General features: G+C 50.4%; 11 protein-coding genes across 11 annotated transcripts; 5 read left to right on the top strand and 6 right to left on the bottom strand.

Annotated features, from left to right (window-relative positions):
* Positions 1-1,971: 1,971 nt before the first annotated feature.
* Positions 1,972-5,264, bottom strand: EPUS_04736 (uncharacterized protein; the record flags this gene model as incomplete). Its single annotated transcript, XM_007805725.1, has 3 exons — positions 1,972-2,234; positions 2,295-5,136; positions 5,202-5,264. 3 exons carry the CDS (start codon positions 5,262-5,264, stop codon positions 1,972-1,974), a joined length of 3,168 nt encoding a protein of 1,055 aa, XP_007803916.1.
* Positions 5,265-6,002: 738 nt separating this feature from the next.
* On the bottom strand, positions 6,003-7,196 carry EPUS_04735 (uncharacterized protein; the record flags this gene model as incomplete). Its single annotated transcript, XM_007805724.1, has 2 exons — positions 6,003-6,259; positions 6,311-7,196. The coding sequence occupies 2 exons, from the start codon at positions 7,194-7,196 to the stop codon at positions 6,003-6,005; spliced, it is 1,143 nt and encodes a 380-aa protein (XP_007803915.1).
* A 725-nt stretch (positions 7,197-7,921) lies between these two features.
* On the bottom strand, positions 7,922-9,338 carry EPUS_04734 (uncharacterized protein; the record flags this gene model as incomplete). The annotated part of the gene is made up of 2 exons (XM_007805723.1): positions 7,922-9,048; positions 9,107-9,338. 2 exons carry the CDS (start codon positions 9,336-9,338, stop codon positions 7,922-7,924), a joined length of 1,359 nt encoding a protein of 452 aa, XP_007803914.1.
* A 454-nt stretch (positions 9,339-9,792) lies between these two features.
* On the bottom strand, positions 9,793-11,766 carry EPUS_04733 (uncharacterized protein; the record flags this gene model as incomplete). Its single annotated transcript, XM_007805722.1, has 3 exons — positions 9,793-11,556; positions 11,609-11,697; positions 11,751-11,766. 3 exons carry the CDS (start codon positions 11,764-11,766, stop codon positions 9,793-9,795), a joined length of 1,869 nt encoding a protein of 622 aa, XP_007803913.1.
* A 607-nt stretch (positions 11,767-12,373) lies between these two features.
* Positions 12,374-12,843, bottom strand: EPUS_04732 (uncharacterized protein; the record flags this gene model as incomplete). The annotated part of the gene is made up of 2 exons (XM_007805721.1): positions 12,374-12,580; positions 12,628-12,843. 2 exons carry the CDS (start codon positions 12,841-12,843, stop codon positions 12,374-12,376), a joined length of 423 nt encoding a protein of 140 aa, XP_007803912.1.
* Positions 12,844-13,366: 523 nt separating this feature from the next.
* EPUS_04731 (uncharacterized protein) lies at positions 13,367-15,911 on the top strand (the record flags this gene model as incomplete). Its single annotated transcript, XM_007805720.1, has 2 exons — positions 13,367-15,600; positions 15,656-15,911. 2 exons carry the CDS (start codon positions 13,367-13,369, stop codon positions 15,909-15,911), a joined length of 2,490 nt encoding a protein of 829 aa, XP_007803911.1.
* A 244-nt stretch (positions 15,912-16,155) lies between these two features.
* EPUS_04730 (uncharacterized protein) lies at positions 16,156-17,220 on the top strand (the record flags this gene model as incomplete). The annotated part of the gene is made up of 1 exon (XM_007805719.1): positions 16,156-17,220. One exon carries the CDS (start codon positions 16,156-16,158, stop codon positions 17,218-17,220), a length of 1,065 nt encoding a protein of 354 aa, XP_007803910.1.
* A 208-nt stretch (positions 17,221-17,428) lies between these two features.
* On the bottom strand, positions 17,429-18,189 carry EPUS_04729 (uncharacterized protein; the record flags this gene model as incomplete). The annotated part of the gene is made up of 2 exons (XM_007805718.1): positions 17,429-17,961; positions 18,060-18,189. The coding sequence occupies 2 exons, from the start codon at positions 18,187-18,189 to the stop codon at positions 17,429-17,431; spliced, it is 663 nt and encodes a 220-aa protein (XP_007803909.1).
* Positions 18,190-18,552: 363 nt separating this feature from the next.
* EPUS_04728 (NADH-cytochrome b5 reductase 1) lies at positions 18,553-19,694 on the top strand (the record flags this gene model as incomplete). The annotated part of the gene is made up of 4 exons (XM_007805717.1): positions 18,553-18,587; positions 18,642-18,790; positions 18,866-19,491; positions 19,545-19,694. The coding sequence occupies 4 exons, from the start codon at positions 18,553-18,555 to the stop codon at positions 19,692-19,694; spliced, it is 960 nt and encodes a 319-aa protein (XP_007803908.1).
* Positions 19,695-20,181: 487 nt separating this feature from the next.
* EPUS_04727 (Arginine--tRNA ligase) lies at positions 20,182-22,056 on the top strand (the record flags this gene model as incomplete). The annotated part of the gene is made up of 1 exon (XM_007805716.1): positions 20,182-22,056. One exon carries the CDS (start codon positions 20,182-20,184, stop codon positions 22,054-22,056), a length of 1,875 nt encoding a protein of 624 aa, XP_007803907.1.
* A 1,533-nt stretch (positions 22,057-23,589) lies between these two features.
* On the top strand, positions 23,590-25,233 carry EPUS_04726 (uncharacterized protein; the record flags this gene model as incomplete). The annotated part of the gene is made up of 1 exon (XM_007805715.1): positions 23,590-25,233. One exon carries the CDS (start codon positions 23,590-23,592, stop codon positions 25,231-25,233), a length of 1,644 nt encoding a protein of 547 aa, XP_007803906.1.
* Positions 25,234-26,660: the final 1,427 nt, after the last annotated feature.

Genomic DNA, 26,660 nt, shown 5'->3' with positions numbered 1-26,660 from the left:
TGCGACATGCCGCGAGCATGATCTCGTGGCATTTTCTGTGACATCACCTGTGATGAACAAGTCATTGACAAATACCCTATCGGAATCGAGTGCTCAACGATATAGAATCAAGATGCCCACCATCAACACCACGAAACCCTGTCCTCAATGATGTATAGCTCGACACTTAGCATGAAAGCAGAAGCCTATCATAAGGCGTAACATTGCGATGACAATGTTTGTGTGACACCGTCTGTGAACGATAAGCGAGCGAGCATCGACGGAGGACCATTTGGCTAGTTCGTGTAGCGACGAGAAAGCTCTGAAGGTACTGAAGCACAGGTGATTGTGGCGGTAAGATCAATCGATGCTGATCACTGCAAGATTGGATTCAACACGGCATACGGAAGAGCATAGCAGATCCACAGAGATGAACCAGGATATGATGATCCGCCCGGGGTATATGCAGATATGGTGTGTTGGCCCAGAAGAAGGGTTGAGTATGAGAGGTGGTGTGTGTGTGCGTGTGTAGGTTAAGAGTTAGAGTGTGTTTGTTCGCCTGGATTCAGATCGGTGCCAGAGGCCTTTCGGAAGCCTCCCGAACCGCTTCTGCAATACTCCAGATTCGAATAAATCAGCATGCAGAGTATGCATTACTAATTGCAGATCATCGCAAAATCCTTTCCCGTGGCATGAATCTGATTTCCAAGGCCTAAGAAAGTACCACTGGCATTTTCTGTTAGCACGATCATGATGGCGCCTTGGAACAGTTGCTCACAGGAGATTCGAAGCAGTAACCTAGGGTCTGCCGTGACAACTCCGTGAGTCAAGAAGGGAAAGTGGGTGAGATGTAGATCCATATTCAGCGTATATTCAGCAAGAATGAGAGGGGCTCTGCTTCAGGAATGGCCGTTCTAGACCTACATCATGCAGAGACACCTAGAAGCCATGAAGGAGCCATCCACACGCATCGAAAGGTGTGCATATGGTGCATGCACTTGCTTCTGCAAGAGAAGAGAGGAGTATGTATCAGCACCTCATGGCTTATGATAAGGTTAGGCATTGAGCATGCCAGCTGGGACTAGACGTCATCCACCCATCCAACATACCGAGGGAGGCACAAGTATTGTGAGCCTCGAGCAAGATTTTTTCATATTTAACGCGGCATCAACGATTGTGAACTTCACCCAAGAGCATTGGAAAGCAACACCTCTAGCTTCAGATTGATCATCATGGACAGCGGCTGGTCCAGATCTTCCTACTGTGGAGGGAAGTACTAGTAGTTGGCTACAGGGAGCTTCCGCTGATTTCGTGATAAAAGGTTCGTTGACAGTCCTAAGCACAACCTACTAACCACATTCTACATACTACCTAGTAGTGTGATTGGCAAGATCATCGAGAATCTTACTACGTAGTAACAGATTATTGGATTGGGCCATATTTTCTGGCAACTCTTTGTACATCATACTACATATTAACGCCCAATACTCATACCCTACCGTAGTACCCAACCAGCGAAGCGCACAAGGAACGGCCTGCAGTGAGACATACCGTAGTAAGCCACCTGTCTCAGTCGCGATGTTGTGCGACAACTCTTGCCACGAGTCTCAGCGCTGTTGTCTTCGATCCTCGGCCCAGGGCTGTCACTATATTAGCTGGAGGTGAAGCTATTGATCTTAAACATGCACAAGAAACTTTGCTACCACGACCCAATGTAACCAAGATCTGCTGCTAGTGTCCATGATGTAATGTACCAAGATCCATTGTTCGTCTGTGCTTCTCGAACGAGTTCATGCACACCTACGTCCAGTGGTATGTCAATGGCTGCAAAAAATCTCCTACAATGAGCACCCACAAACGCCAAGCTTAGGCAATGGACCACATCTAAGCCAAAGAACCACGAGAAAGGGGTATCTATATCCCATAGCCGAGAAACACCATCGCTTTAACCTCGGCCCTTGACTAGGGGTAGAAATATTCGACCCTGTACCTTTATTGCAATTTGAGCAAGTCTTCATCCAAGACACCAAACAGACCTTCAATCTCCATCAAGATCTCCTTGATCTCACAACTCAACTGTCCCGTGACAAGGGCGTAGGTATATAACAGACCGAAGTCCTCGTCCGAAGTACCATTCGCACTGGCTTCGCTCTTCCGGTAGGCAAAAATGCGCGCAAGCAAACGATCCCGAGTGTGCTCTGTGTTTGGCAAGGCGTCGTTTAATGGGTATGACAGCGCCATTGACGATGCAAGAACTGGATGACCTGGTCAGCAGCTGCTTCAAATAGACCCTATCACGTGCATTTCGGACATACCAGAGAACAGGTGGCTTATACGACTGCAGAGTTGGGCCCGCTCTCGAGCCGTGGCTTTCAATAGTGCCGTTTCGCCTTGGCTGGTTGTCAAATCCTTCAGAATGACAACATTCATAGCATGGAAAGCGTCCAGGATGCGACCAGTGCTCTTCAATATCCTGCTGTATTGTGCGTCCGGAAAGGGGCCCTTGAGCTCGAATTCCGATTTGGCCGAAGCCTGCAGTTTCTCCAGTGTCGACAGGAATCGTTGTAACTCGAATTCTTCACGCAGATTCATATACTGGTTGGGTGTCTCTCCGTCAGTGATTGTCATCAGCGGATCCCGCTTCCATATCAGACCCATTCGCAGCCAGAGAAGAGACAAGCCGTCCTTCAATTTTTGTCTTGCAGAGATTGGCCACACAAGTCGTGTAATGATAAGGCCCCAGATGCAACCAGAAAGCACAGCGAGCACCCGATGGAAGGCTATTTCACTGATGATCGGGTGAGTGCCGCCTTCATCACCATCGTCATCCTCGTCTTGGACCGAAAGAGAATACGCGTATAGTGCGGAAAGATTGTATGTTAGCATGATGAATCTTCCCATGGGCCCTTTGCCTTTGCCAACAATGATGTACGCTGTCCAGAAAGACATGCACCACCCAAGGAAGGCGAGCAGAAATGGATTACCATTGGAGATCTCCCATGCTGCTATAGCACAGACGGCACCAAGACATGTACCCAGAAACCGAGAATAGCCTGTCGTGTTCGAGGCACCAATGGTCATGGAACAAACAAGCATGTAAGAAAGTAAACCCCATTCGCCCCTCCACTGGCCATAAATAGGTCGAGTAGCGACTATAAAGGAAGGCATTGCATATATCGCGGCGCCCACCCCAACCTTGATAGCGAACTTCGTGTCATCACGTCTAAATATCGACAAAGCACTCCACAAGCGCCCAAATATACGCTGCTTGATCGTAGGCTTCTCTTTGTCCTTCTCAGAGAGAATGTGCGTATCTATTAGTCGCCTTTCTGCAGAGATCTTTACTGGCAGCCCTGCAGCATCAGGGTCGTCGATCATATGTTGTGCTTCAGGTTCATCTGAACCTGGGTGAGATTTGGTCTGGGGTCTCCAGAATTTCAGCCATGACCATGTCCGACCAGCAGGACGCTCTTCGACTTCTAACTGCAACTCGTCAAGAATCAACAAATATTCTTTGACTTGTTCAGCAACCTCGAGAAGCGAGAATGAGAAGTGACCACAGCTAGCAGCAACCTCTTCCCAATCTGCTTCCACTTCTACGGGCCGGTCTCGATTCATATCCTTTTGATCATAGACGGCTTTCAGGGCCTCCCGCCGAGCTCCCGTGTAGAGCTCAATAGCTCGGTCTAGGCTCGTTCGAAACTTGGGACTGACTGTAACTTCGTGCTTGACTCCCTGCCGAAAGGGTTGTTCATCCAAGATCTCTTTGAGCGTAAAGGCCAGGGATCTCATCGATGGACCAAGATGGTGGATGAAGAGAGAAAATATTTCTAACGGTGACCTGAAGCCCACGCTGTAACTTGAGAGCTGCCCGTTCAGATATTCGTCGTTAGCATTATCCTCATCTGATAGCTCGTCGATAGCAGACAAGATGCCAGCGAAATCTCCTGAGCTCGTGCGTGCTGGAGGCGTTGCGAATGGACCAACCCCAGACGAAGGTGTGCTATACGCACTGTAGGTTTTGTTCTGACCATGCTTGGCTAGGGCCACTGTTTGTCTCGATACAGTAAACTGCATTGCAGCAGCACTTCGCAGCCCGCCAATGCTCTGAGTGACGCGCTGGACACAATGTACGAGTTTGGCCTCGATCCTGTACTGTCGTTCGGTTCCAACTACATAGTGCTCGTACCTGGCCTCCTTCAAGTTCTTCGCCAGGGTCGAATAAGTCTGCAGATGCCGCTCAGCGATGTTCTTGAAAGGTGTCTCCTCTAATTCCTGCTCAAACCCAGAGAGGAAGCTACTTGCGATTAGAGCAAGCATATCGGCCAGGGAATCTGTGACTGAGGTTATGTTCTTCCGTAGATTCAACCTGCCAGACACGGGAAATATGACAAGTGATACTGCCATTGTAGCCACGACCCCCATCACGACCATCTTCAGAACTTGGTTGATCTTGGCGAAGGAAAAATTTCCTGCTTGGACAGCACCTTCTTTAGTGATGACCGTGATGATTGCGAGAGATGCAAGTGAGCAAGCGACGTTTACGAGAGCGTCACCCTTCCTCTGCTTGACCCACCCAATGAAACCCAGGCCTCCACCGCAGAAGACTATTAGCACAATGACGTGACCTACTGGCATCAGATCGAGGGTATCGCTAAAAAAGGCTGAGACGCTCATGCTCGTGATACTGATAAAGGCCGCATAGACGAACGCGGCGAAGGCGCAGATGAGCGCATCGAACATGCTCCCTAGCGATCGTGCCGGATGGAAGTAGACTGTAATAGTAGCCACCATATGCTTTCCATCCTGATGCCCAAGGGAATCTCGTAGGAACGGAACAAAAGTCGCCATGCTGCCCAGAAGATAGGCCAGAGAGCATTTGAAGACTCCTTTGCCAACGTCAGACATGAGGAAGTGCTTGACCCCCATAATCTTCTCCAATGCTCTTAATTTCGCTGTTTGCCCCACAGAGAGAGTTCCTCGCTTTCTTCTCCATGTAGCGGAGTTCGTTCGAGTACGGACAAGGAGAGGCGTAGTGTCACTGGTCGACTCCTCTGGAGAACTAGTCTCGTCATTGTGCCCGTCGACTTCGTGAAGCGTTATCCTTCTCTTGACTCGCCTGCCTGTTTGCGGGATGATGAGGGTCGCCTGTCGAAGCTGGGATTGAGGTTAGCTCAACGGTTCGAGATGTATCTGGTGAGGGATTGCAAGGAAAGACTCACATTTCGCCGTGGAATCTGTGGAGCATCACTCGTCGGCGAGCTACCAGCAGACGACGCCGCCATGCTGATGATGAATTACTTCGCTCAGATCAGCCTCTCAGCATAACGACGAGGCGAACAAGAAGTTCATGGCAGTTGCTCTCAAGACAACGTCCCGTCTTCAGCTTGTCCAAGGTCTGACAGCAAAGCGGCCCGCGATTGGAGGAGCAAGAGTTGATCCCTGCCCAGCTGCTCCCCGGATTTGAACGGAGACGGAAGACGGAAGACGGCGCCTCCTGAGCAAAGCTTCGCGTTCATCCTCCACCAACGCCAAGCGCTGTTCATGAATCAGAGTTTGCCAAATTCTACGATGTTCGATACGATCCAATATCAGCCCCTTTGTCCTTGTGCCCAATTACTACCAGCAGCGGTGAGCTCGTCGGCGTGAGGAGTCTGCAATTTGGCCGGATACGTCGAATTTAATGAACCAGAACTACGGTGACACTAGGCAGGCCTAGAGACAACAATGAGGTATTGTATATTTGGTGGGCACAATGAGCACGACCTACCCTGATGTTTTTATATTATGGCTGAGTGATGTGACTTATACTTGAGCTGCTTCCGAAGCGGCCGACCAACAATACTGAGGAAGATCTTGGGCCAGGAGACCTTCTCCAGTGTCTTACTCGTTCTCACGGGTGCTTCATGCCAGGCAAGGATCTCTTTCGGGGGTTTACCTACCTGTTCCACTTACTCCCAAATGCGCCCTACCACCGACGTAAAATTACTTCTAGAACTGAAGTATTCTGGTTAACGGTGTCACTACAGTTCATCCTTAACGTAGATATTCTCCGGTCCCGTCTTGTCCTTGACCATCAGTGCCATGATATCAACCAACAAATCTGCCGCAGCAATGCATGTCACTTCGGCAACCGTGTCATATGGTGGACTGACCTCCACCACGTCAGCGCCAACGAGGTTGATCCCTTCTAGGCCCTTGATGAGCCTTTTCACCTCTCTTGTCGTCCACCCGCCTGATTCCGGGGTGCCTGTTGCAGGAGCAATGCTGGGATCGAGTACTGATTGACCTGTTCAGCAGCTTACGAGTGTGTCTTCTAGGCGGAACCTACCATCGATGTCGATACTCAGATAGGTCGGCGTGTCACCTACTGTTCTTCTCATCTTCTCTACAATGCCCTTAACCCCGATATCATCAATCTCATGCGCTTCGATCAGCTCGAATCCTACGAAGTCCTTATCAATCACGTAATCCTTCGGGCTGAACAGCTTTGTCCTCAACCCTCCATGGATACTCGTTCCTTTGGAAATACAACCTTCACGACTGGCGTGCCAGAAGAATGTCCCATGCGTGATAGCCGACTGCTCCGAAGCGATACCCGTATACCCTCGATACGGATCCCATGTATCAAGATGCGAATCCAAATGTATCACTGAGATGGGGCCATATACCTCTTTCAAACTCCTCAGTACGGGTAACACGATCGAATGGTCCCCTCCCAAGCTCAACACTCTCGGCCTCTCCCACCTACTCTCCTCGCTCGTGTTATGCCACAACACCTGCCGGTACCCCTGCTCCATCTGCTTGAAAGCATGCGCGGCATCAAACGGCGTGATGGGAATATCTCCACAATCCAGAACCTTCAGTCCACCGTCTTGAAACGGATCAACCCCCCAGACTGTGTTATAGCTTCTGCCCTTTTTCTCACGCGAGCTGGCGGCCCGGATGCCGCGTGGTCCGAAGCGCGCCCCTGGACGGTAGGAGGTGGATGTATCGTAAGGGAAGCCGAGGATCGCGATGTCAATGGGCATAGAGTGCGAGACAGAGAGGCAGCGTTCCCAGGGGAGATGAGCGAATGTAACCGGTTGTGAAAAAGGTAGGTCCTTGTCCAGATCCTCTAGCGGGTGCGCATAGTTGGGACCGACTTCTTGAGCGTAAGACGTTGGTGATAAGAGGAGGATAGGAAGCAGTGTCAGGGCTGAGATGGGTTGATGCATGCTCGTTCTCTCCCCAGGCCAGCTGGTCTACATACAGAAGCGATAAATCCTCGCTCTTTTTACAATACCGTTCCTGCTTCTTCATGGACAGTAAACACACCCTATCCCTCTCGAGTGTCCGCAGATCGCTCAGATACTATAGACAGTAATCCCCGCAGTCTTGGATGCGGGGGTGCGCTCCGCTGCCGGGCTCTTGCTACAGTATCAACTCCATTCAATCTATCCGACCTACAATAGGACTACAGTAGAAGGGAGATCCCGATCTTGCAAAAGAACAATGATATTATAAACATCTCGCGGATAGCAAGATGAAGCGAGATCGAGATGGCAACAATAACCACTTTTTTCTAAGAAACAAACTGCTATGTACGTGTGTTAAAAGTTCAGGGTATCTAAATCAGCACCTGGAAGCGACCAAAAAACGCAATTTCAATATTCCACCTGGCCAACTCCCTCCCAAGTTAAGTTTGAGAGCCAAACCCAGAAATGCAATCCCTGAAATGTGGCACCTGCAGATAGTACTTGCCTTTGCCCTCTGCCTGGCTGTCAGGCAGCGATCGCCGTTTTGCAGTCTTGTCGTAAAATAGTACGCCATTATATGCATATGCACATGCACCGCCGTAGGTAGCTCCGCGTACAGAGTACGTCCGTGTATATTCCCAATTGCGCCGCTGAAAGATACGTGCATCATACCCCTAGCAGGGATGTGCTCTGCTCTGCTCCCGTCAGGCGCGAATGGAGAGGTAATCCTCGAGTAAAGATCCCAACGCCTCTCGATCCGCTGCCCCGCCACCAGGCCAGCCATAGTCATCGTCGTCGACATCCATCTCATCTGTCGTAGGATGCTCCGAGGTAGTATGGGGATGCTGATTTTTCAACGCCGCCGCTCCTACACCTGCGGCAGCCGCAGCCGTCTCTCCTGCTCGTCTCCTCTCTTCCACAACGTCATCGAATTCATTGCCATATGCTGCTTCAGCGACTCGACTTCCGATCAGCGGCATCCCATTCCAGAGACCTCTGCCAACACCACTGGCGACTTTCAAGTCCGTGATCCCGATCGGTCGTCTGGCAACGGCTTCTCGGTTCTCAACGGGCAGCAAGCCGGTATCCCGGCCCTTTTGTATCTTTCCGTTACGGAAGTCGTGCTCTTCGCGCTCCAGTTGGCGCAGGTACGCACCTGTAGAAACGCCGCCGGCGGCGCCGTTGTCGTACTTTGGACCGTTGGCTCTCGTGCGATTGAAGACACTGCTAAGGAGATCTTTGACGTAAGTCTCTGTCGCTACTGCGACTAATTCAGCGCAGGGCATGCTGGATCCTGAGGCGACGGATTCTTCGTAGCAGATTGGGATCATGCGCGAGAAGATGCCGGCCGCGTCAGGGAATTCCAATGTCTCCGAGAAGAGGGGCTGGGTGTAGCGTTTGCGAATTTCGAGGTCCCAGTTCGTTTTGTTGAGGCCTCCGGCGCTTGGGGGGACGTTCTCTGGGACTCGAATCTTGCCTGCTTGGTAGTAGTCCTCGTATTTTCTCTTCAGCGAACTGTCGTCTTCTGGTCTGTCGCCGCCACCGCCGATGCCTTTTAGTCTTCTTCTATCCCGGGCGGGTAAAGCCATGACCTCGACTTTGAGGCGCTGTTCCCCCGCATCGCTCGCAATGTTGGGTTTTGATGGGCCAGCGGTGGAGGACTTATCTGTTGCGGCTGTGACCCATATTGCTGGACCGAGATGATCTGGCTTCTCACGTGATACATTGTAGAGGATGGCGCAGATGAGCGCGTTGTGGGCGTGTTCTGTTTGAGGCGAGCCGAGAAGGAAAGAATCGGTTAAGTCGCTGAACTCGGTGGCAGAGAGTCGGCCTGTAGAGAAGAGGTTAGACAACTGTAGGCATGTACAACTGCTGCAGGAAAGAGCGACCTAGTACGAATTTTGACAGCGCATCTTGATAGGTACTCCAATGGCTCCCAATGAGGGCCTTGAGATCGGTATAGAGTGGTTCAAAGTCGATGCGTTGAGGAATAGCACCATTGCCGTACTTTGCATTCTTGCTCGAGGAGGCTGCGACGGTCTTGTTCACCTGCAGCGATGTCGGAATAGAATCAGCTCGACTTAAGGCGGCAGGGTTGAATGTCTCTATCGTCGTCGACATGGTGGGCGCACCGCCAGGGCGCACAACTTCGAAGGGGCGAGTGATATCATTCAGGTCTTTCCCACTTCCACAATCTCGGTAAAAGAATGAGTAGTTCCGCAAAGGTCAACGGTGAGGGAGAGACCCCAACGCTAGGATATGAAATGTGTGGATAAAAGTGGGAAAAAGGTCATCCACTTCTGATAGAATGCTATTCCAGATCGGGCGATTCCCTATGGTTTCCGGTTTTACCAAGAGAGCATATACAACCAACGAATGTCCATGAGAAGAAGAATCCAGTAGGGAGACATGCCTGACAGATTTATTCAATAGTTCTGTGATACATCGACTATTGAGCACGACAGCACATGGGCCTCATATTCACTACTGTCGCTCTGAGTCAGAGCTTCACCACCACGTATCACATATGGTGAAGGGGAGGGTCTCAGCACATTGTTAAACTTGCCCTGTCCGGTCATTTCAAGCCAGAAATCTCCCAAACCTTGACTGTGCCATCAGCACCACAGCTGACCGCCCTCTCGCCAATCCAAGCGATCCCATTAACACCTTCTTTGTGAGCATTGCCTGCTTTCACGCGAGCCCCGGGATCTTTCAAGCTCCAAGCGAATATGTGTGTATCCAAGCTTCCACTGACAGCATGTGTTCCAGCCTTATTCCAGGCTATGCATGTAATCCTGGCTGTATGGGCACTGGACCACCTGTTGGTCACAAGTTCCAGGCTTGAGCCGCTCAATCTATAGACGAGAAGTTTGCCAGTAGAGTCCCCAGCTGCGATCATTGAGCCATCTGGAGTGAATGACAAGGCTGTCAAAGGGCCTGCCGATACTTTGTCAAGTGAGGCAATAAGTTTCGGTGCTCTGTCGTGCGGCACAGCGTATATGCTCAGGGATGAATCCGAGGCGCCTATCCCGACTGTGCTTCCACATGCAGTGAGGGAAGTAGGGGTAGCTTTCAGGGCCAGTTCCCCGACTTCTTCCCCATCTCTGATCACAATCACACTCTCTAGCTGAGCAACAACGACCATGCTGTTGGCAGTACATGTTAAAGCCTTCGGTTGAGATGATAAATGAGTTGACTTGCCATTGAATGTCTTCGCGCTCGTATCAACTGAGCGAAGAGTATCATCCCAGCTAACAGAATAAATCTGTGGATGCTTACCGGATGTGGCTGCAAGACCAGATATGATATTGGTATGGCCATTGCCATCAATAGTTTCCGCAACACCCGTCGCGCTATCCCAAGCACATAATCGGCCCTCATAGCTCCCTGTCCATAAAGTTGGCGCTTGTGATGTGTCACTTTCGTTGACGGTCAGAGCTGTAATGTTCTTCTGGTGTCCAGAGACGATTCTGGTCGGACCTGTAGATGCTTCATTGAGGTAGTTGATATCTCCACTGAGCGACAGGGATACTATGAGCCCATCTGACCGACCAGCTGCCCATACAACGCCAACTTGTTGATCTGGAATAGAAACCGTGCCTTCCTCCCCAAATGTGATTGTCTGTGTTGCTTTGCCAGCTTCCACATCCCAGACCTTGACAGTCCTATCTGCACTTGCTGTTGCAATCTTCTTGGAGTCCTTTGACCAAGAGACTCCGAATATACTGCCCTTATGGGCAGAATCGCCGTTTCCAATCTGGCCTTTCATGTCGCCCGTTTTCCCATCATAGAGCAAGATCTTTCTGTCGCCTCCAACAGATACCAGCTGACTTCCATCCGGGCTAAACGCCACACCATACACGAAATTTGCATGCGTGCCTCTAGCTGGGATGGAGTTGAACTTGAATGGAGCGCCATGGTAGAAGATAAGATTCTTGTCGTCTCCCGCTGTCGCTGCTCTAAGAGGTCTTTGCTGTCTTATGCTGACAGAATTGACTTGTGCAGAATGCCCACTGATCTCGCCAACGGTGTTCCCAGAGTCTGCGGTAATACAGTGACCATAGCGCTGCTTACCATCGCCCACTGCAATAATCCTCTGGCTGTCTCCGTCCCAAGAAATATCATTGATACGACCAGAAATGATGGCGTATTCTCCCTTTGTCAGGCCAGAGCCGTTTGGTGAACAGTCCCAAACTCGTACAATGCCAGCAGAATCACCTGACGCACAGTAGAAGCCTGATGGCGAGAATCTAGCGACTGTGGTAGGGGTTGTGTGTTGCGTATATTGAGATGCTTGAGCAGGATTATCAATGGAGCGTATGAAGATGGATTTGCCTGACTATGATCAAGATCAATGAAGAGCTCTAGTCAATTCTTCCCACAGAGCCTACGGCATATGCCAGTCTTTCCCCCTTCGAGTCAACTGAAAGTTGCGTAGGCTGGCCTCGAGTCGTGGACGGAAGGGCGGCATAGATTGCCTCTAATGGGCGATTAGTCTAGGACAATCAATCTGGCTGAATAGGTATCCTGCACCGTTTTTGATGGACATCTTAAGTCGAGGGTTTAATACCAAAGTCCCAGCGATTTTACCCAGTCGAGCAGAACCGGCAGTCACAAGAAGTATGTCTGTTTCTGCATAAAATACAGTCGTTGTGACAGGCGAGTCAATCCGCTAGGCGTCAGTCAATCTTCACGAAACCAAGAGGCACCAGAGACACCAGTTGAATTCTCCAATACAAGGCAGACGCCGTCGCAGTGCTAGACCATGGGGCTGGGCCTCAAAATGAAATTCGAGTTGGCCTCGGATTAAGTCCTGTTCAGGGATTATGGTCTCTTACTACGCTCCGCGCTCCTAATGTCAAATATTGAAAATTGCCAGGCTGAAATATCACCCTTTACTGTTCGTACTCACGATTTCATATGCCAAGTGGCGGAGTAAATCAAGTTCTCAGGGTACTCAGTGCTCTCTCTACACCAGAATGAATTGCTCTATCAGGAGAAGCGTTGAAGGTGACTCTCATGCGGAAGTGTGGATGGTGAGACTGCGACTAGCACAATGAAGTGAACACTCAAGAGTCTCCCGCAGCTGTTCTATAGCGACAAAGGTGGAGCGGCGTTACAGGGCCTTGCTCGGCGTTGGACAAGCACAACTCCGCTCAGCCAGACCTTCCAGTCATGCGAGTGGCCATCAGCTCTCTTTTGAGCAGCTCTGGATGTCGATGGATACTCGGCATTAATCCAACACCAATCGCACGTCGGATGGCCTTCGCTATTTTGCGTTGGTTGACTGGGCGTAGGCCCGTATCCCGTGAATGCCTGATTCTTCCCATTTCCGTCATGTATTCCGACATAATGGAGAAGTTCTGTCCGTAGGTTAGCGGATCTACGGTATTCTGATCCTGTAGCTGACCTTGTAGCAGTCGAGTGGATTCATTGACAGTGCATCGAAGGCATCCGTGGTGGGGGCCTTTTTCTTCTTCCATTTACGTGCCTCCGCAGCGCTCAGATCATGCGGTGCATAGACATCACCTGGTTTCCAGTCCCTTGTAAAGTTCTTTTCGATAGCTCGTGCATCAGCCTCAAGCTGCTCTTTACGTCTTGCCTCCATTCGTTGGCCAGCGGGCATGCTCGTGACATTGTGACTCGATTCAACGCGCCTTGCAGCCGTTGTACCAAATTTGGCGGTTGAAACCACTTGCCAGGGAGTGGAAATCTCGTATAGGCAGTTTGTTCTAGAAACCACGGGGAGGGATCGAGAGGCGTGAGATGGCGAATGCCAGTGTGCAACGATATTTCGACAGGAGTGAGTAAATGCAGAATTAGATATTGATGGAGGCATTGGCTTCGTAAAGAGGAAGGAGGATACGCTCCAAAGTGGAATATCCTCCAGCCCAGTAACTTGGGACTGGGTTCCAGCTGTCCTTATGCTTGTATTTGGTGGAAGTGGTTTTATTTGATTGCATAGGGAACGAGTGATGCAAGTTTAACGTTGCACAAGTTGATCGGTGATTTCTCGGTATTTCTTCCTCATCAGTGTCACCAGTGCATCACTGACATGACATAAATCAGTCTCCTCCTTCGTGACCAGCATCAAGGGTTTTCAGTCTAAAGGCTCCCGCTTTTCGATCGCTTTCCAGTGTTAAATCACTATGCGATCCAGCTTAACACGCAATGTTTTCAGAGCGATTGTTGCTAACGAGCCATATTGCATTACCACATGCTCTAGGAAACTCCCCAGATGGCGAAGTCGAGCATTGACGGCGCCCACAGTATCCTCTCCGCAATGCCGCTCACTCTTCGGTCTGTCTCCTCAGCTACCGGTTAGTGCTGTTACCAACAGCAAGAGCACATCCTTGCATGCCGAACGAGCAGCAGACGTCTTGGTCCGCCTCGTCCAAGCTCAAAGGGACCAGACGCGGCTGCCACCTATGAAAGAAATTGCTCGGGCTTTCAATACCATACTGCAATACCGATATCAAGCTAGGACACGTCTTTCGAGAAGTGATATCTACTTACTTACGGAGGGATTTTCGTATCTACAGGAGCACAAATTCAATGAGGAGACGGACACGGATCTGCAAGTACTTTTGTCTGAAGCGGATCTCCAGCAAGGGCTGTCGGCTCTCGCATCATCATTGGGGAAGGACAAGTTCAGGAGCGATGCTAAGGCGCTGGCTTTCATGCTGTTCTCTGAGCTTCGTCAGAGAACAGAAGCACCAGGGAATGCTGGCCAAGCACCTACACCTCCGGATCCGGCCGCGACAGAAACGTACATTACAGTACTTTCTTCGACTGGCGGTGCTAGGGAAGCATGGGACATCTTGAGGAACTCTTCAGAAGGTGATGTTCAGAAGAATTGGTTGGAGGTGATCAAAGGTTTGTGCAACGAGGGGCTGGGGCAAGATATCTGGAAGGCTTTCGATGAGATGAGAGCTCATACTGGTGATTTGAGTGTCGACGCTCACAAGCTTCTAACGATCTACTTCGCAAAGCATGCTAGTCTCCATGCAACAAAGAGGATCTACGAGCAAGCTATACTTGGGAATGGGTCCCCTTCTGTCGAAGCCCAGGTTGAGATGGTGAGAGTCTGCATTCGCAACAAAGACTTAAGCTGGGCCGAACCAATCCTGGCAAATCTTCGAGCCATATCGCATGATCCTCGGGTCTGGGACGTTATCCTTGTCTCTTCTGCAGCTCAGGGGGCCGATGCGAACGAAGTTGCCGCTCTGATAAGCAGCCTAGCTGAGGCGGCTGCCGAAAATGATATTACCGGTCCAACAATGGCTAATATCAATTGTCTGGTCGAGTACGCGTTCTCTGTTGGTAACGTCGGGGCCGTCCGCGACTACAAAACAATAGCTAAACAACAAGGCCTACAACCTGACTCAAAGACATTCTTACTGCAGCTTGACTATGAGGTCAGAATTGGTGATCTGGACAAAGCAGCATCAACATATAATGTTTTGTCGTCGGAAGACCCAATCGAGGATGGATCAGATGTGCCGATCCTGGACAAGTTCCTGCAGGCGCTCTGTTTCTCACCAATTCCTAATTATGAACTTAGCACCCGGATAGCAGATTCGCTCCTAGAACGAGATGTGTATCTTGACGCTGAAACCATCAGCGGGCTTTGCAAACTCTATCTCCAGCGTGAAGAGCCAGAGGAAGCGCTTGGGCTGCTTGGACAAAGAATGGATTCATACCCCCGCAACGATCGCGCTCGCATTTTACAAACTTTTAAGGAATTCATCATAGATGAAAGGGTAACGGACCAACGTGCATTCAATGCATACGAACTCTTTCGCGCGATCTTCCCAGAAACTCCCGTCAACGACCGCCTTCCGATCATGCACTCCTTCTTCAAACGCAAGCGGCCCGACCTCGCCTGCCTTGTCTTCGGCCATATGAGACAGCGCGAAGACCCAGCGGCTCGTCCGACACCCGAAGCTTATGGTCAATGTTTTGAAGGCATTGCAAAGTGTCAAGATGTTGACGGGTTGCAGATGGTTTATAATATGTTGAAGCTCGACCTGTTAGTTGAGCCTACCACACGGATTCGAAATGGGCTCATGGCAGCCTATATCGCATGTGGGCAGCCTTACACAGCCGTCATTGACCACTTTTGGAAGATCATGACTTCGCTTGAAGGACCGACCATGAGCTCTTTTGCTCTTGCATTACGAGCGTGCGAGACATGGATTCCTCACGGAGCCACAGAGGCAAGGAGGATTATTGCCATGATACAAGCTTGGGATCTCGAGGTCACAAAGGAAATCTATGATTGTTATATTGGCGCGATTGCTGGCCAATGCGAGTTCGAGAACACGATCGAGCTGATAGAAGAGATGGAAAACGATATTGGGGTGCCGCCTGATGCATTCACGTAGGTCTAAGTCACGAATTCACGATGAATCCGCAGTTTGCTTACAAGCCTATAGTATCGGAACATTCTATAACGCCATTCCATGGCAATACCGCAAGGACGAAGTTGAAACCTGGGCCAAGCAGGCATACCCTGAGCTGTGGGATGAAGTTCTCACATACGAGGAAGAGATTGATGAAGAATTTGAAATACGCTACTTCAAGATCGATCGAACTATAGACACCACGGATCCGCCTCTGTATAAGGAAGGCGAATATGATCCGCAGATTGCGCAAGCGTCGCTGATGCTGCTGGAGACACCTGCCTCATAATGTGGGTTGGCAAACTCAAACCGAAATCCTGTCTCCGCGCGGTCCAGAAACTCAGCATTTGTAATACTAGCCCCTACATAGCATTTAGCAAGTTTGGTGCATTTTGGTCACAGGCAGTTCGGGGTATGGGCGTCTTGACCAGGAAACATAAATCTGCAAACCCTGGTTACATAAAGTAGGGCTTTAGAAAGTACTACATACCAAGCTATTCATCCACACCACTTGACATACACCGCAAGCCGGAATGACCACAACGTCAAACACTGGCGATCATGCACAAATTCCTGCAGAACATGCCACTTCTAGAGGCAGTAATAGCCGCTCCTCCTCAAAACGCTTCAAGTTCAAGTCCAAATCAAAGACTTCCAAGTGGCATGATGAGGACAACCTGCGCCATGCTTCCGAATCGTCCTCTAGACATCACCACCACCACCGCCATCATCACCGGCACAAACGGCGCAGACTGTCAACCTCTCCCCGAGTCAACCCACCTTCTCCGGAGAGTGTTCCTGCATCTAGCCTCCACCCCGACATCGCCTTCCGCGAGTCCCTCTTCGATGCCATGGGCGACGACGAAGGCGCCGCTTACTGGGAAAGCGTCTACGGCCAGCCGATCCACACCTACTCGGACGCGAAGCGTAATGAGGAGACTGGGGAACTGGAGAAGATGAGTGATGAGGAGTACATCGCATTTGTAAGGCGGGGGATGTGGGAGCGGAGTTGGGAGGGGGTGGAGGCAGAGCGGGAGCGGAGGAGGAAGGAGAGCCTGGGGGAGGAGCGGGAGAGGGAAGATGCGAACAGGAAGAAGAAGAAGGAGGAGACAGGTGAGAGCAGAGATAGGGGTATTGAGCCCAATGATTTTGAGCGGGAGGTCGAGGAGAGTTTGAGGAGGGGCTGGGAGAGGAAACAGAAGAGAATGTGGCGGGAGAAGTGGGAGGCTTATGAGAAGGCTTGGGATGATCTGTACCTGCTCGCTCGCTCGAGGAATACGACCATTGATGCCACTGAGGAGAAAAATGTCCACCTTCGAAACGAGATTGTCTGGCCAGTCGAGTCTGGGAAGAGGAAAGATGTGAACACACAAGAGATTGAGAGATTTATGACCAAGACGGTTGGATCGCGTATGGCTTCGGGTGAGCTGGCCAACACGGAATCTGCTTTCGCGTCGACCCTCAAGTCGGAGAGGGTAAGGTGGCATCCTGATAAGGTTCAGCAGCGGTTTGGCGGCTTGAATATTGATGAAGAAACATTGAGAGGCGTCACGGAGGTCTTCCAGGTTATAGATCGATTGTATAACGAAAGAAAGTGAGACGAGCTGACCTCACTTGGGGTTGGGTTCATGCATATCGAGGGAGTCGCGGATCTTTTGCAGCACATGATACCCGCTAGACACTGTTCTCACAACGAGGACCAACGAAGATCTCTATTTTCTAATATCTAGCGTCTACGCGTCATCTTGTGTATCTCTATTTCCCTAAACTCCAGAAGAATGCCATGTTCTTATACATGAACACACTTCATTGCACAGCAGGCTCTCCTCCCGTCCACTCCTGGATAACCTCCTCCGGCACATCCCTAACCAAGACATGTACGTGCTCCAACCCGGGCACGCTCTGCAACGCCGTCCAATTCTTGAACCACTGGACCTTCTCCCTGCTCCCCTCCAACCCAGCCACCCTATCCACAAACCTCCTCTGCACAAACTCCTCGATCTGTTTCCTCGACCGCTGCGTCATATCTCCTCTCCCGGGCTCCGTTTCCAGCCGATTCTTCAACCAGACCACGATATGGTGGATTCCAGGCTCCATCCCGTACGGCCAGTCGTTGGGCAGGATCTTGAAGTCGCGCTTGTCGGCGAAAGGAAGGGGGTTGTTGAAGGCGAATTGCGGACCGGATTGTGGGGTGGAGGTGGGGAGGGGCGTCCATTTCAAGCGTTTGAGCATGATGTAATTGGGTATGGAGCCGTAGGAGGCTTTGATATCTCTCGACCATTTGAGGTAGCGGCGGAGGTCGGAAGGTTTGCGTTTGAGGAGGTGAAGGTCATTGTTTGCTGGGGCATTGTTACCGCGTTATTCTTGATGTACGTGGTGGCTGTTGGGTGCTGGTAGGTAGTAGTGGTTGATGGCAGTGACGGTGGTGGGGAAGTACCGATGATGGTTTTGAGGTCCTCCCATGTCTGCAGATGGAATTCCTCGTCTGTAGAGGCCAGTACCGCGCGGTCGACGTCTGTCAGGTTGAATGGGGGAGGATCTTCCACTCCATCGTGTGAAACAACCATGCTCCAAGTGTGTGGAGTTGAGAGTTGGAGACTTCTGGGGTGTCCTTGGGACTCTTCGTGTAATCACACTAAATACTACCGTGATGCATAAGTAGTAGGTAAGGGCCGGAGGGCCTTGGGCCGAGTCGGATCTGCTTGTGGTGTGGGTGCACCGTGCGGTTGAGGCGGTTGAGGCGGTTAGACCCCCAAAGTTGGAGACTTCCGAACGGTTGAACCCTTTTTGGCATCCCCCGCATTGTACCGGCTTAAAATATAAACTTATCATGCGGAAGATCGCTCAGTTCGATGGCCCGTGAGTGTTTCCACAAGAAGGCTTTGGTTATATCTGGCTTCTCCTGCAATAGGGACTGAGAGCCTTCCAGCATGGCACAGAAGGACAAGACGAAGGCAGACATGCCGTGAGCTGCTTATTGCTACACTTTCAGAGACCCGCGCTAACTCATCGTTCGTAGGCCAGGCGCACTTTCTCTGCGATATGTGCTGGGGGTTTATATTCCTTCGACAGTACTCATTGTCGGTACTACATTCTACGATGTAAAATTGCTACCCTGGGCTATCTCTCTCGCTGCCTTTATCGGATTTTTCTCAATCTCAACGAATGGTAAGTCCTGTCTCAATGCGAGTGGAGAACGAGTGGAGACAGATCTCGGCAAATACTAATCTGTCGTATGGTTAGAAAGCCTAAAGGTGCTTAAACCTACCGAGTTTCAACACTTCAAGCTTAAGGAGAAGAAAGTCTGCTCCCACAATGTCGCAATCTACAGATTTGCCCTTCCCCATCCAACCGATATCCTTGGTTTGCCAATTGGCCAACATATCTCTTTGGCAGCAACCCCGAGAGGCGTGGAGAAGGAGGTGGTCAGATCTTACACTCCAATCTCGTCGGATGATGACAAGGGCTTTTTTGACTTGATGATAAAATCGTATCCACAAGGAAACATCTCGGCGCACATGGACACCCTCCAGATCGGAGATACCATGAAAGTCAAAGGACCAAAGGGCGCAATGGTCTACACACCCAATATGTGCAGGCATCTTGGTATGATTGCTGGTGGCACGGGCATTACACCCATGTTGCAGATAATACGCGCAATTGTCAAGGGCAGACCGAGGAATGGAGGAGAAGATACGACACAAGTCGATCTGATCTTCGCCAATGTTAACCCGGACGACATCTTGCTGAAGGACGACCTCGATCGTCTAGCTAGAGAAGATGAGGGCTTTAGAGTCTATTACGTGCTGAACAATCCACCAGAAGATTGGACGGGAGGTGTTGGATTTGTGACTGCAGACATGATCAAGGTGAGCACGAAACGTTTTATTTCCTGTGGAGAAAGGCTGACTTGGCCAAATAGGACAAGTTACCTGCACCTGCCGAAGACATGAAGATTCTGATCTGTGGTCCTCCGCCGATGGTCAGTGCTATGAAGAAGGCTACCGAGTCTCTGGGATACACAAAAGCTCGGCCTGTCAGCAAGCTTGAAGATCAGGTGTTTTGCTTCTAAGTGAACACAGATGGCATCTGGTTGTTTTCATGCTCAGTGGATGATTATGAATGTAGCATAGCTAGCAGTACATAGATATATTTCACCACGCTGATCTAGAACATTGCTCTGTAAGGCTTGGCATTGTCTCTGTTCAACCAACGGCCAATCAAAGCCGAGGATAATGTATGACTCCACAAACAAGTCTCCTTTCCAATTCAAGTGACGACTAGTATCTCTTGACTGTTGAGCCCATCGTCTGTATCCTACCTACATGATAAGAACGTTGCGAAGAAAGACAATATGCAGGAAGTTTCACTGCGGTGTTAACCATTCTGTAGCACCGATTGCTAGCCGAACCATCACATTCTTTACAGGTACACCATTATTTGTTGACAAAAGCACTGCAGTCTCAGCTTCATTACAATCTCTCAGCTCCCAATTCACGTGTACTCCACACTTCAGCACATACGGAGGGGCGTCGTACCCCTTCTGGTCATCCAAAATCATGGCTTTTCCAAACTCCTATCCATCTCTAAACCCGGTAGACATCTATCGGGAGCATATTGCCACTAGTCTGGCGCCAATCTTTGGAGTAGAGCCGTCTGCAGTATTTTCCAAGCTACAATGGACCCAGACACAAGACAAAGGAGATCTACTGCTACCTGTGCCAGCCCTACAGATCAAAGGCAAAAAGCCCCAGCAACTAGCTGCTGAAGCTGGAGAGAAATTTCCCGAGTCAGATTTGGTGGAAAAGCCAGTGGTGGCAGGCACTTTCCTACAGTTTTTCTTCAAGCCAGAGCCGCTTATAAAGACTGTGCTTGACTCGATCTTGAAGAACAAAAAGGGGTACGGCACCAATTCCAACCTAGGACTACGAGACCCATCGGATCCATCAAAGGGGAGGAAGAAGATCATCGTTGAATTTTCGTCGCCGAATATTGCCAAGCCCTTTCATGCTGGCCATCTTCGGAGTACTATCATAGGAGGGTTCATAGCGAAGCTCTATGCCGCAATTGGATGGGATGTATGGAAGATGAATTACCTTGGAGACTGGGGGAAGCAATACGGCCTTCTTGCAAATGGCTATAAGAAGTATGGTAGCGAAGAAGAATTAACGCGAGACCCCATCAACCATCTATTTGACGTGTACGTCAAAATCAATAAAGACAGTGCCGTGCAGGATGCTCCGATCAAAGAGCTCAAGGAGAAAATCAAACTAAACAAGGAGAAGGAAGAAAGTGTCATCGAGCTGGAGAAAGAATTGGCAGGTCTAATCGAGGAGAGTGAGGACGAGAAGGCGAGGAAGTATTTCAAGAGCATGGAAGACGGTGACAGAGATGCGCTTGCGCTTTGGGAAAAGTTCCGAGATCTGAGTATCTCAAAGTACAAGCAGACCTATGCTAGACTCAATATCGAATTCGATGAGTACGCAGGAGAATCCAAAGTCGCCCCAGAAGCTATTGCCACTGTTTCAAAGGAGCTTGCCGAAACCGGGGTTTCGGAAGAGTCAGAAGGTGCTGTCATTGTCGACTTTGAGAAGCACGGAGCGAAAAAGCTTGGGAAGGCCATCTTCCAGAGGAAAGATGGGACGCCGCTGTATTTGACCAGGGACATTGCCGAAATCCGGGCGAGGTATGATAAATATCACTTCGATAAGATGATCTATGTTGTTGCAGCACAGCAGGATCTTCACCTTGCACAATTTTTCAAGGTGACCGAGCTAAGCGGGCATAGCGAGATTGCAGAAAAGTGTCAACATATCAATTTCGGTATGGTTCGAGGAATGAGCACGAGAAAGGGAACTGTAAAATTCCTGGACGATATTCTTCGGGATGTAGCAGATAAAATGCATGATGTGATGAGGAAGAACGAGACGAAGTACGAACAGATCGAGCACCCCGAACAAGTAGCAGATACTCTTGGCATCACCGCGGTCATGGTGCAAGATATGTCTGGCAAGAGAATAAACGGATACGACTTTAACCTGGAAGCAATGACGTCGTTCGAAGGAGATACTGGCCCGTACCTCCAGTACGCCCACGCACGGCTGAGCTCGATCGAGAGGAAATCCGATGTTGATCTGACAAAACTCTTGTCGGCGAAGTACTCGCTGCTGAAAGAACAGCATGCCATTGATCTTGTCAGACTCTTGGCGCAATGGCCGGATGTCGTCCAGAACACCGTCAAGACCCTGGAACCTGCCACAGTGTTGACCTACCTTTTCAAGATGACGCATGCGCTGAGCTCGAGCTACGATATCCTCAAAGTGATTGGTAGCGAACCGGAGCTCAAGGAGGCGAGGATGGCTTTGTATGAGGCGGCCAGACAAGTATTACACAATGGGATGTCGTTATTAGGTCTGAACCCTGTGGAGAGGTAAGGTTTTCTTGCGGTTGTGGGCACTTCTGAGCACATCTGAGCTGACCGTATCAAGGATGTGAAAACATGAAGAGCGAGCTTCCCTGTACAGATGCTTGGAGGAACAAGACGAGTGGATCGAGTATGCTCAAACATGATTGCCGACGTTTGCATTGTATGCCATTGGCTCGAAGCGGAGACTTTAGTAGTGGTTGCCTGAGAGGCCGTACTCGAGGATTTCATGCGGCTCACATGTGGCTCCAAAGGCTTGTGGCTTCTTTTTGCTCTGGCACTACTCATAGTACTCGTAACCCGGGGGAGTTCACGCAACCCGCAGCAACAGCGTAGAAGGTGGCGTCTTTTAAGGGCCATTGCAGAGGTCAGCAGCCAGTTATCTCTGTGGTCAGCGATTTTGTGGAACAATGGTTGGCCAGCGTGGCAGAAATCCCCAGGTGGATCAGAGAGACCGGGCTCAGAGTCAACGGAACTCCTTCAGTGGACATGCTTGTCAATCGCGCAACACCTGCTCGGGAGGAGCTATTTAGGCTTTCCGCCAAAGTGATAGCTGCATCCTGCTTGTTCCCCATACGTTCACACCCTGCCATTGAGCTTGAGAGAATCCCACCAACGAACCAGTGTCTGATCTGCGTCACCACCCTGATATCGCGGCTTTGCTCGCTTCTCTGCTGCTTCTATTCGGCTGCCGCTGCTGCCCACCCCGATTGGGCTGCGATCAAGAATTTTGACCAGCAGATTGGCTCCCTTTTTGCTTCTAATGCCCAGGCACCCATCTCTTCAACCTGACCCCAATTTTTGTCCGCGGGTCGTGATCATTCCTCTCCTTTCCAACAATTTTTTTTCTTCTGAAAAGCTAAAAGTGTGACTCCTACGGGCGGCCTTGTCGAGTTATCTTCCTACGTATGCATTTCAGGCCCCATCCATTTCCTTTCTCCGCTGCAACCAGTATTGGGTGTCACGCAAATATGATTTCGGCCGTCCTCTTTTCCTCCATCGAGTGAGAAGGAAACCTTAATCGCACACCCTCAGCATCCGACGATGTCGATGTCGGATTAAACTGACCCCAGCTACGGACCACTACTAGTAGCACACAGCAGCATCACAACCTGCATGAACCGCAGGCCTCAATATTTACCCTTACCTTTGCGCTCGACCTGAGGGGTATTTTCGGTTATCTATTGCGCTCTTCCATGGCCGAGACGACAGAATTTATACCCTTCTACCCTGATCGTCTGTTGTCGCTGACAAGTTCACGGAGGCTCGTCGTGTTGTAGGGCTGAACAGCTTATCGATTACTTAGCGGGCCGTTGCGGGAGTGACCAGTTCCGACTTTATTTGGGTCACTTCCAGAGTGGTGACCATGCTAGCTAGCAATACTCGAGCATCCCGTGCTGCCACTTGCGAAGAGTGGGACGAAGATGCTCAGACGATACTGCCTGACACGAGAACCTCTGCAAATGTTGCCGCGAAGCGATCTAAACCTGAACTAGCTCCCACAGAATCACACAGATTACATTCCTCTGGGGGTGATGACAAAATGAGTGACAGACACAAAAGTACCCATAATGATGCACCGACCAGAAAAGGGAGCAAATCAACCCGGTTGAAGCTGAACACATCATTTCTTGAAAGAGAAAGCCGTCCGTACTCGTCAGGCCCTCCCCGTGAGCCGCCTCAACAAAGCGCGAGTCGACCTGCAACTGCTAAACGATCAAAGTCTAAAGCCGAAAAGCCTGAACCTATGGTGAGACACTCACCCGGACACTGTCAAATATGCGATTTCCATGGATATCATAAATTGGAGCCCTCAGAAGCGCAAAAGCCTCTAAAAGAGAAGTCCATCCCACCGTCACCTTTCTCAGCATCACAACAACCGTCTCAGCAAGTGGCGCCAACAGCACAGCACCCCGAAGCTTCAAAAAGTCAATCACGACCGAATAGACGACAGTCATATCACGAACAGCGCCCAACGAGCTTTCATGATGGCATGTCATATTCCGCGTTGCCATTGCAACCTTTTTCTGCCTCTGACTGGAACATGCTACCAACGCCTCTCTCAGCATATCCACAAACTCCTTATGTACAGACGCCCGTACTGCCCTTCATAGACCCATACGAACAGTATGCACAATCTCTACCATCTCAGTACAACCAGCAGGCACTGCCACCCTTAGGCCCAAGACCGCCAGAGCCACGTCGGCGCACCAGCTCGCGTGCCGAGCCTATTATCCAGCAGTCTCCCATTGTAGCGGATAAGCCACCTTTGGGGAGGACGAGATCGCACAGAGAAACTCAACGAGCCCGAGATCCTTCCACGTCTCGTCAGGAGGACGCAAAGAGGATGCCGCCACCTCAGGTTATACCAGTCCGGCGTCGTCCGAACATTGCTAAAGCCAACACTACCATCTCTACACCACTCTCGGATCAACGTGAGCGCGGTATCGGTAACGATGGACCCGCTCACGCACGATTATCTTCCAGGGAACGCAAATCTGACCCACCACCATCATCGTACCGCGAGCCTCCACTTTCATCATACCATAATTCCAATCAAAACAGACCTGTACCTCCGAAGTCTAAATCCTACACTGAGGCCAAACACACCAGCAAGGTGAATAGCACTCAGTCTGGTCTCGATAGACCGACTTCCATTCTTGGCGCCGAACTCAATGAGATGAGAGCAGAAGCCTACCAGAAATCTCGTGGCACCAACCCTCAGCCTCTTACCATTGACGCTATCTCCAAGATCGAGCGGCGTTCCGATAGTGGCAGCCAATATTCGATCAATACCAGCTCCAGAGGGTCCACCGGCGGCAAGACCAAGACTACCCTAGGCAGCAACGATATCACCCTGATGATGCACGGAGTCACTCTAGGTATTTCGGCAGACAGTGCTGAAAACCGCAGCATCAAGATCGAGCCCAGAGGTAACGGTGACTTCAACATTAGCGTCAAACAGCAGGAGTCGAGCGGCCGAGACAATAAGGCCTTGAGCTTGCTGAAACGGAGTGGTTCCACCACCTCATCGTCGAAGCAGAGCCGACGGAGCAGTGAGAAAGAGGTGAGAAGATCGAGGGATCAGTCATTAGATCGTGAGCCTGAACGAGCACCCCATGTTTCCAGCTGGTCGAGCAAGGCATCATATGATGACTCGTTTGGTTATGATCTAGCATATGGCTGAGCTGCACATTAGGGACTGTGCTCTTCACGTATTCCCGTTGACGACCTTGTATTCACGGCCATTTTCATTTTGGGTGATGGCGTTTGCGCTGCAGGCCCACCGATTGTTTTGGATGTGGACTTACCTTCTGACTGGATGTTATGTTATTCACTAAATACTCAGAATGTTCTTCGCAATGGCGGTTGTTTAGTGGTTGGCTTGTAAGCTGATACTGATCTCTACGATGTTCATGACTATACGAGTGTAATGACTGCGCGATGATCTATCTGTTTACAATATTCCCTTGGGTGCGGCTTAGAGAAAGGATGTTCTCAATAATTGGATTGTCTGCGTATTGTGCTTCCAATTTGGCCTAGCAGAAAGACTGGGCTGCTGCCGCTGGGGGGTGGATGGCATAATCGCTTTCTCTCAACTGGCTGGGGTCGACAGGGTCTACAGGCTGCAAAGACCGAAACAGCAGCACTCTGTCTTCCAAAGCATCTGACGGATCCCACTCGGATCATTACATGCAAAACAATCTGAGCCGGGCATATTTGGAGAAATGCATTGCCACAGCAAGGTCATGTGAGGCATTATGCCAGCTAGGGGCACGTCACCTCTTCTGATTGCCTCGACCCCTCTTCAATTCCTTCGTCCCCTTCTTGACGGGATAGGTCCTCTAGCCAATCCTGTCGAGACACATATCCCGGTTCTGACTGGCTATCCTCCATGTTTCCATTCGCCTGCACACACCTGGTTGGTTCCCTCGTTATCCCGCTCTACTGCAGCGTCATTACGTTTGAGCTACTCCACAACCCCTCCGGGATCCACCCATTCAGTCAGCCTGGGGCGGTTCGCTTTCGATTCAACCACCTGGATAGCGTCTACATGGTCTCGTCGGCATCGAACGCCACATTTCTCATCTTGGCCCCTTCAGCTGCGCAGTCTTTCGCCATCCCCCTCCTGCTAGTTCGCGCTCGCGTCGAGCGAGCACATCCTCTGACTTTACCAAGCTTGTTCACCGACCTGGCGCAGGACCACAGCTGATAAAATCTTCTAGCGCTCTCTGGCTCGTGTCCTTGCGAAGCCGAGACATCCAATTGGATGACCATTGGAAGAAAGCTGCCGGTTGAGCAAGGACTGCAATACTATACTAGTACTACATGCTCGTCATCCTCTTCTAAATGGCCGACTCATAAACCCCCTTTATCTACATTTCCCCATGTTCTAGGCCTAGTCAGAAACTCCTAAGCTCTTTTCTGAGAGAGATGGCACTGTATAGCCTGCTGGATTCCAAGCCATCCTCATGTCAGGAGATGCTGAGACTGATTAACAAAGTAGTCCGACTTTGGTGGTGTAGAGTCGTCCCCAAAGTGGGCGAATCTATGTGGTAGTCTTTCTTGTTCAAGTGACCTCCAGCCAGATCCATGAGGATGGCTCAGAATTTC

This window comes from Endocarpon pusillum (assembly GCF_000464535.1).
Source record: "Endocarpon pusillum Z07020 unplaced genomic scaffold scaffold4490, whole genome shotgun sequence".
NCBI lineage: Eukaryota > Fungi > Ascomycota > Eurotiomycetes > Verrucariales > Verrucariaceae > Endocarpon > Endocarpon pusillum.
The sequence above is the reverse complement of the archived record's forward strand: the minus strand, read 5'-3'. Positions and strand labels throughout refer to the sequence as shown.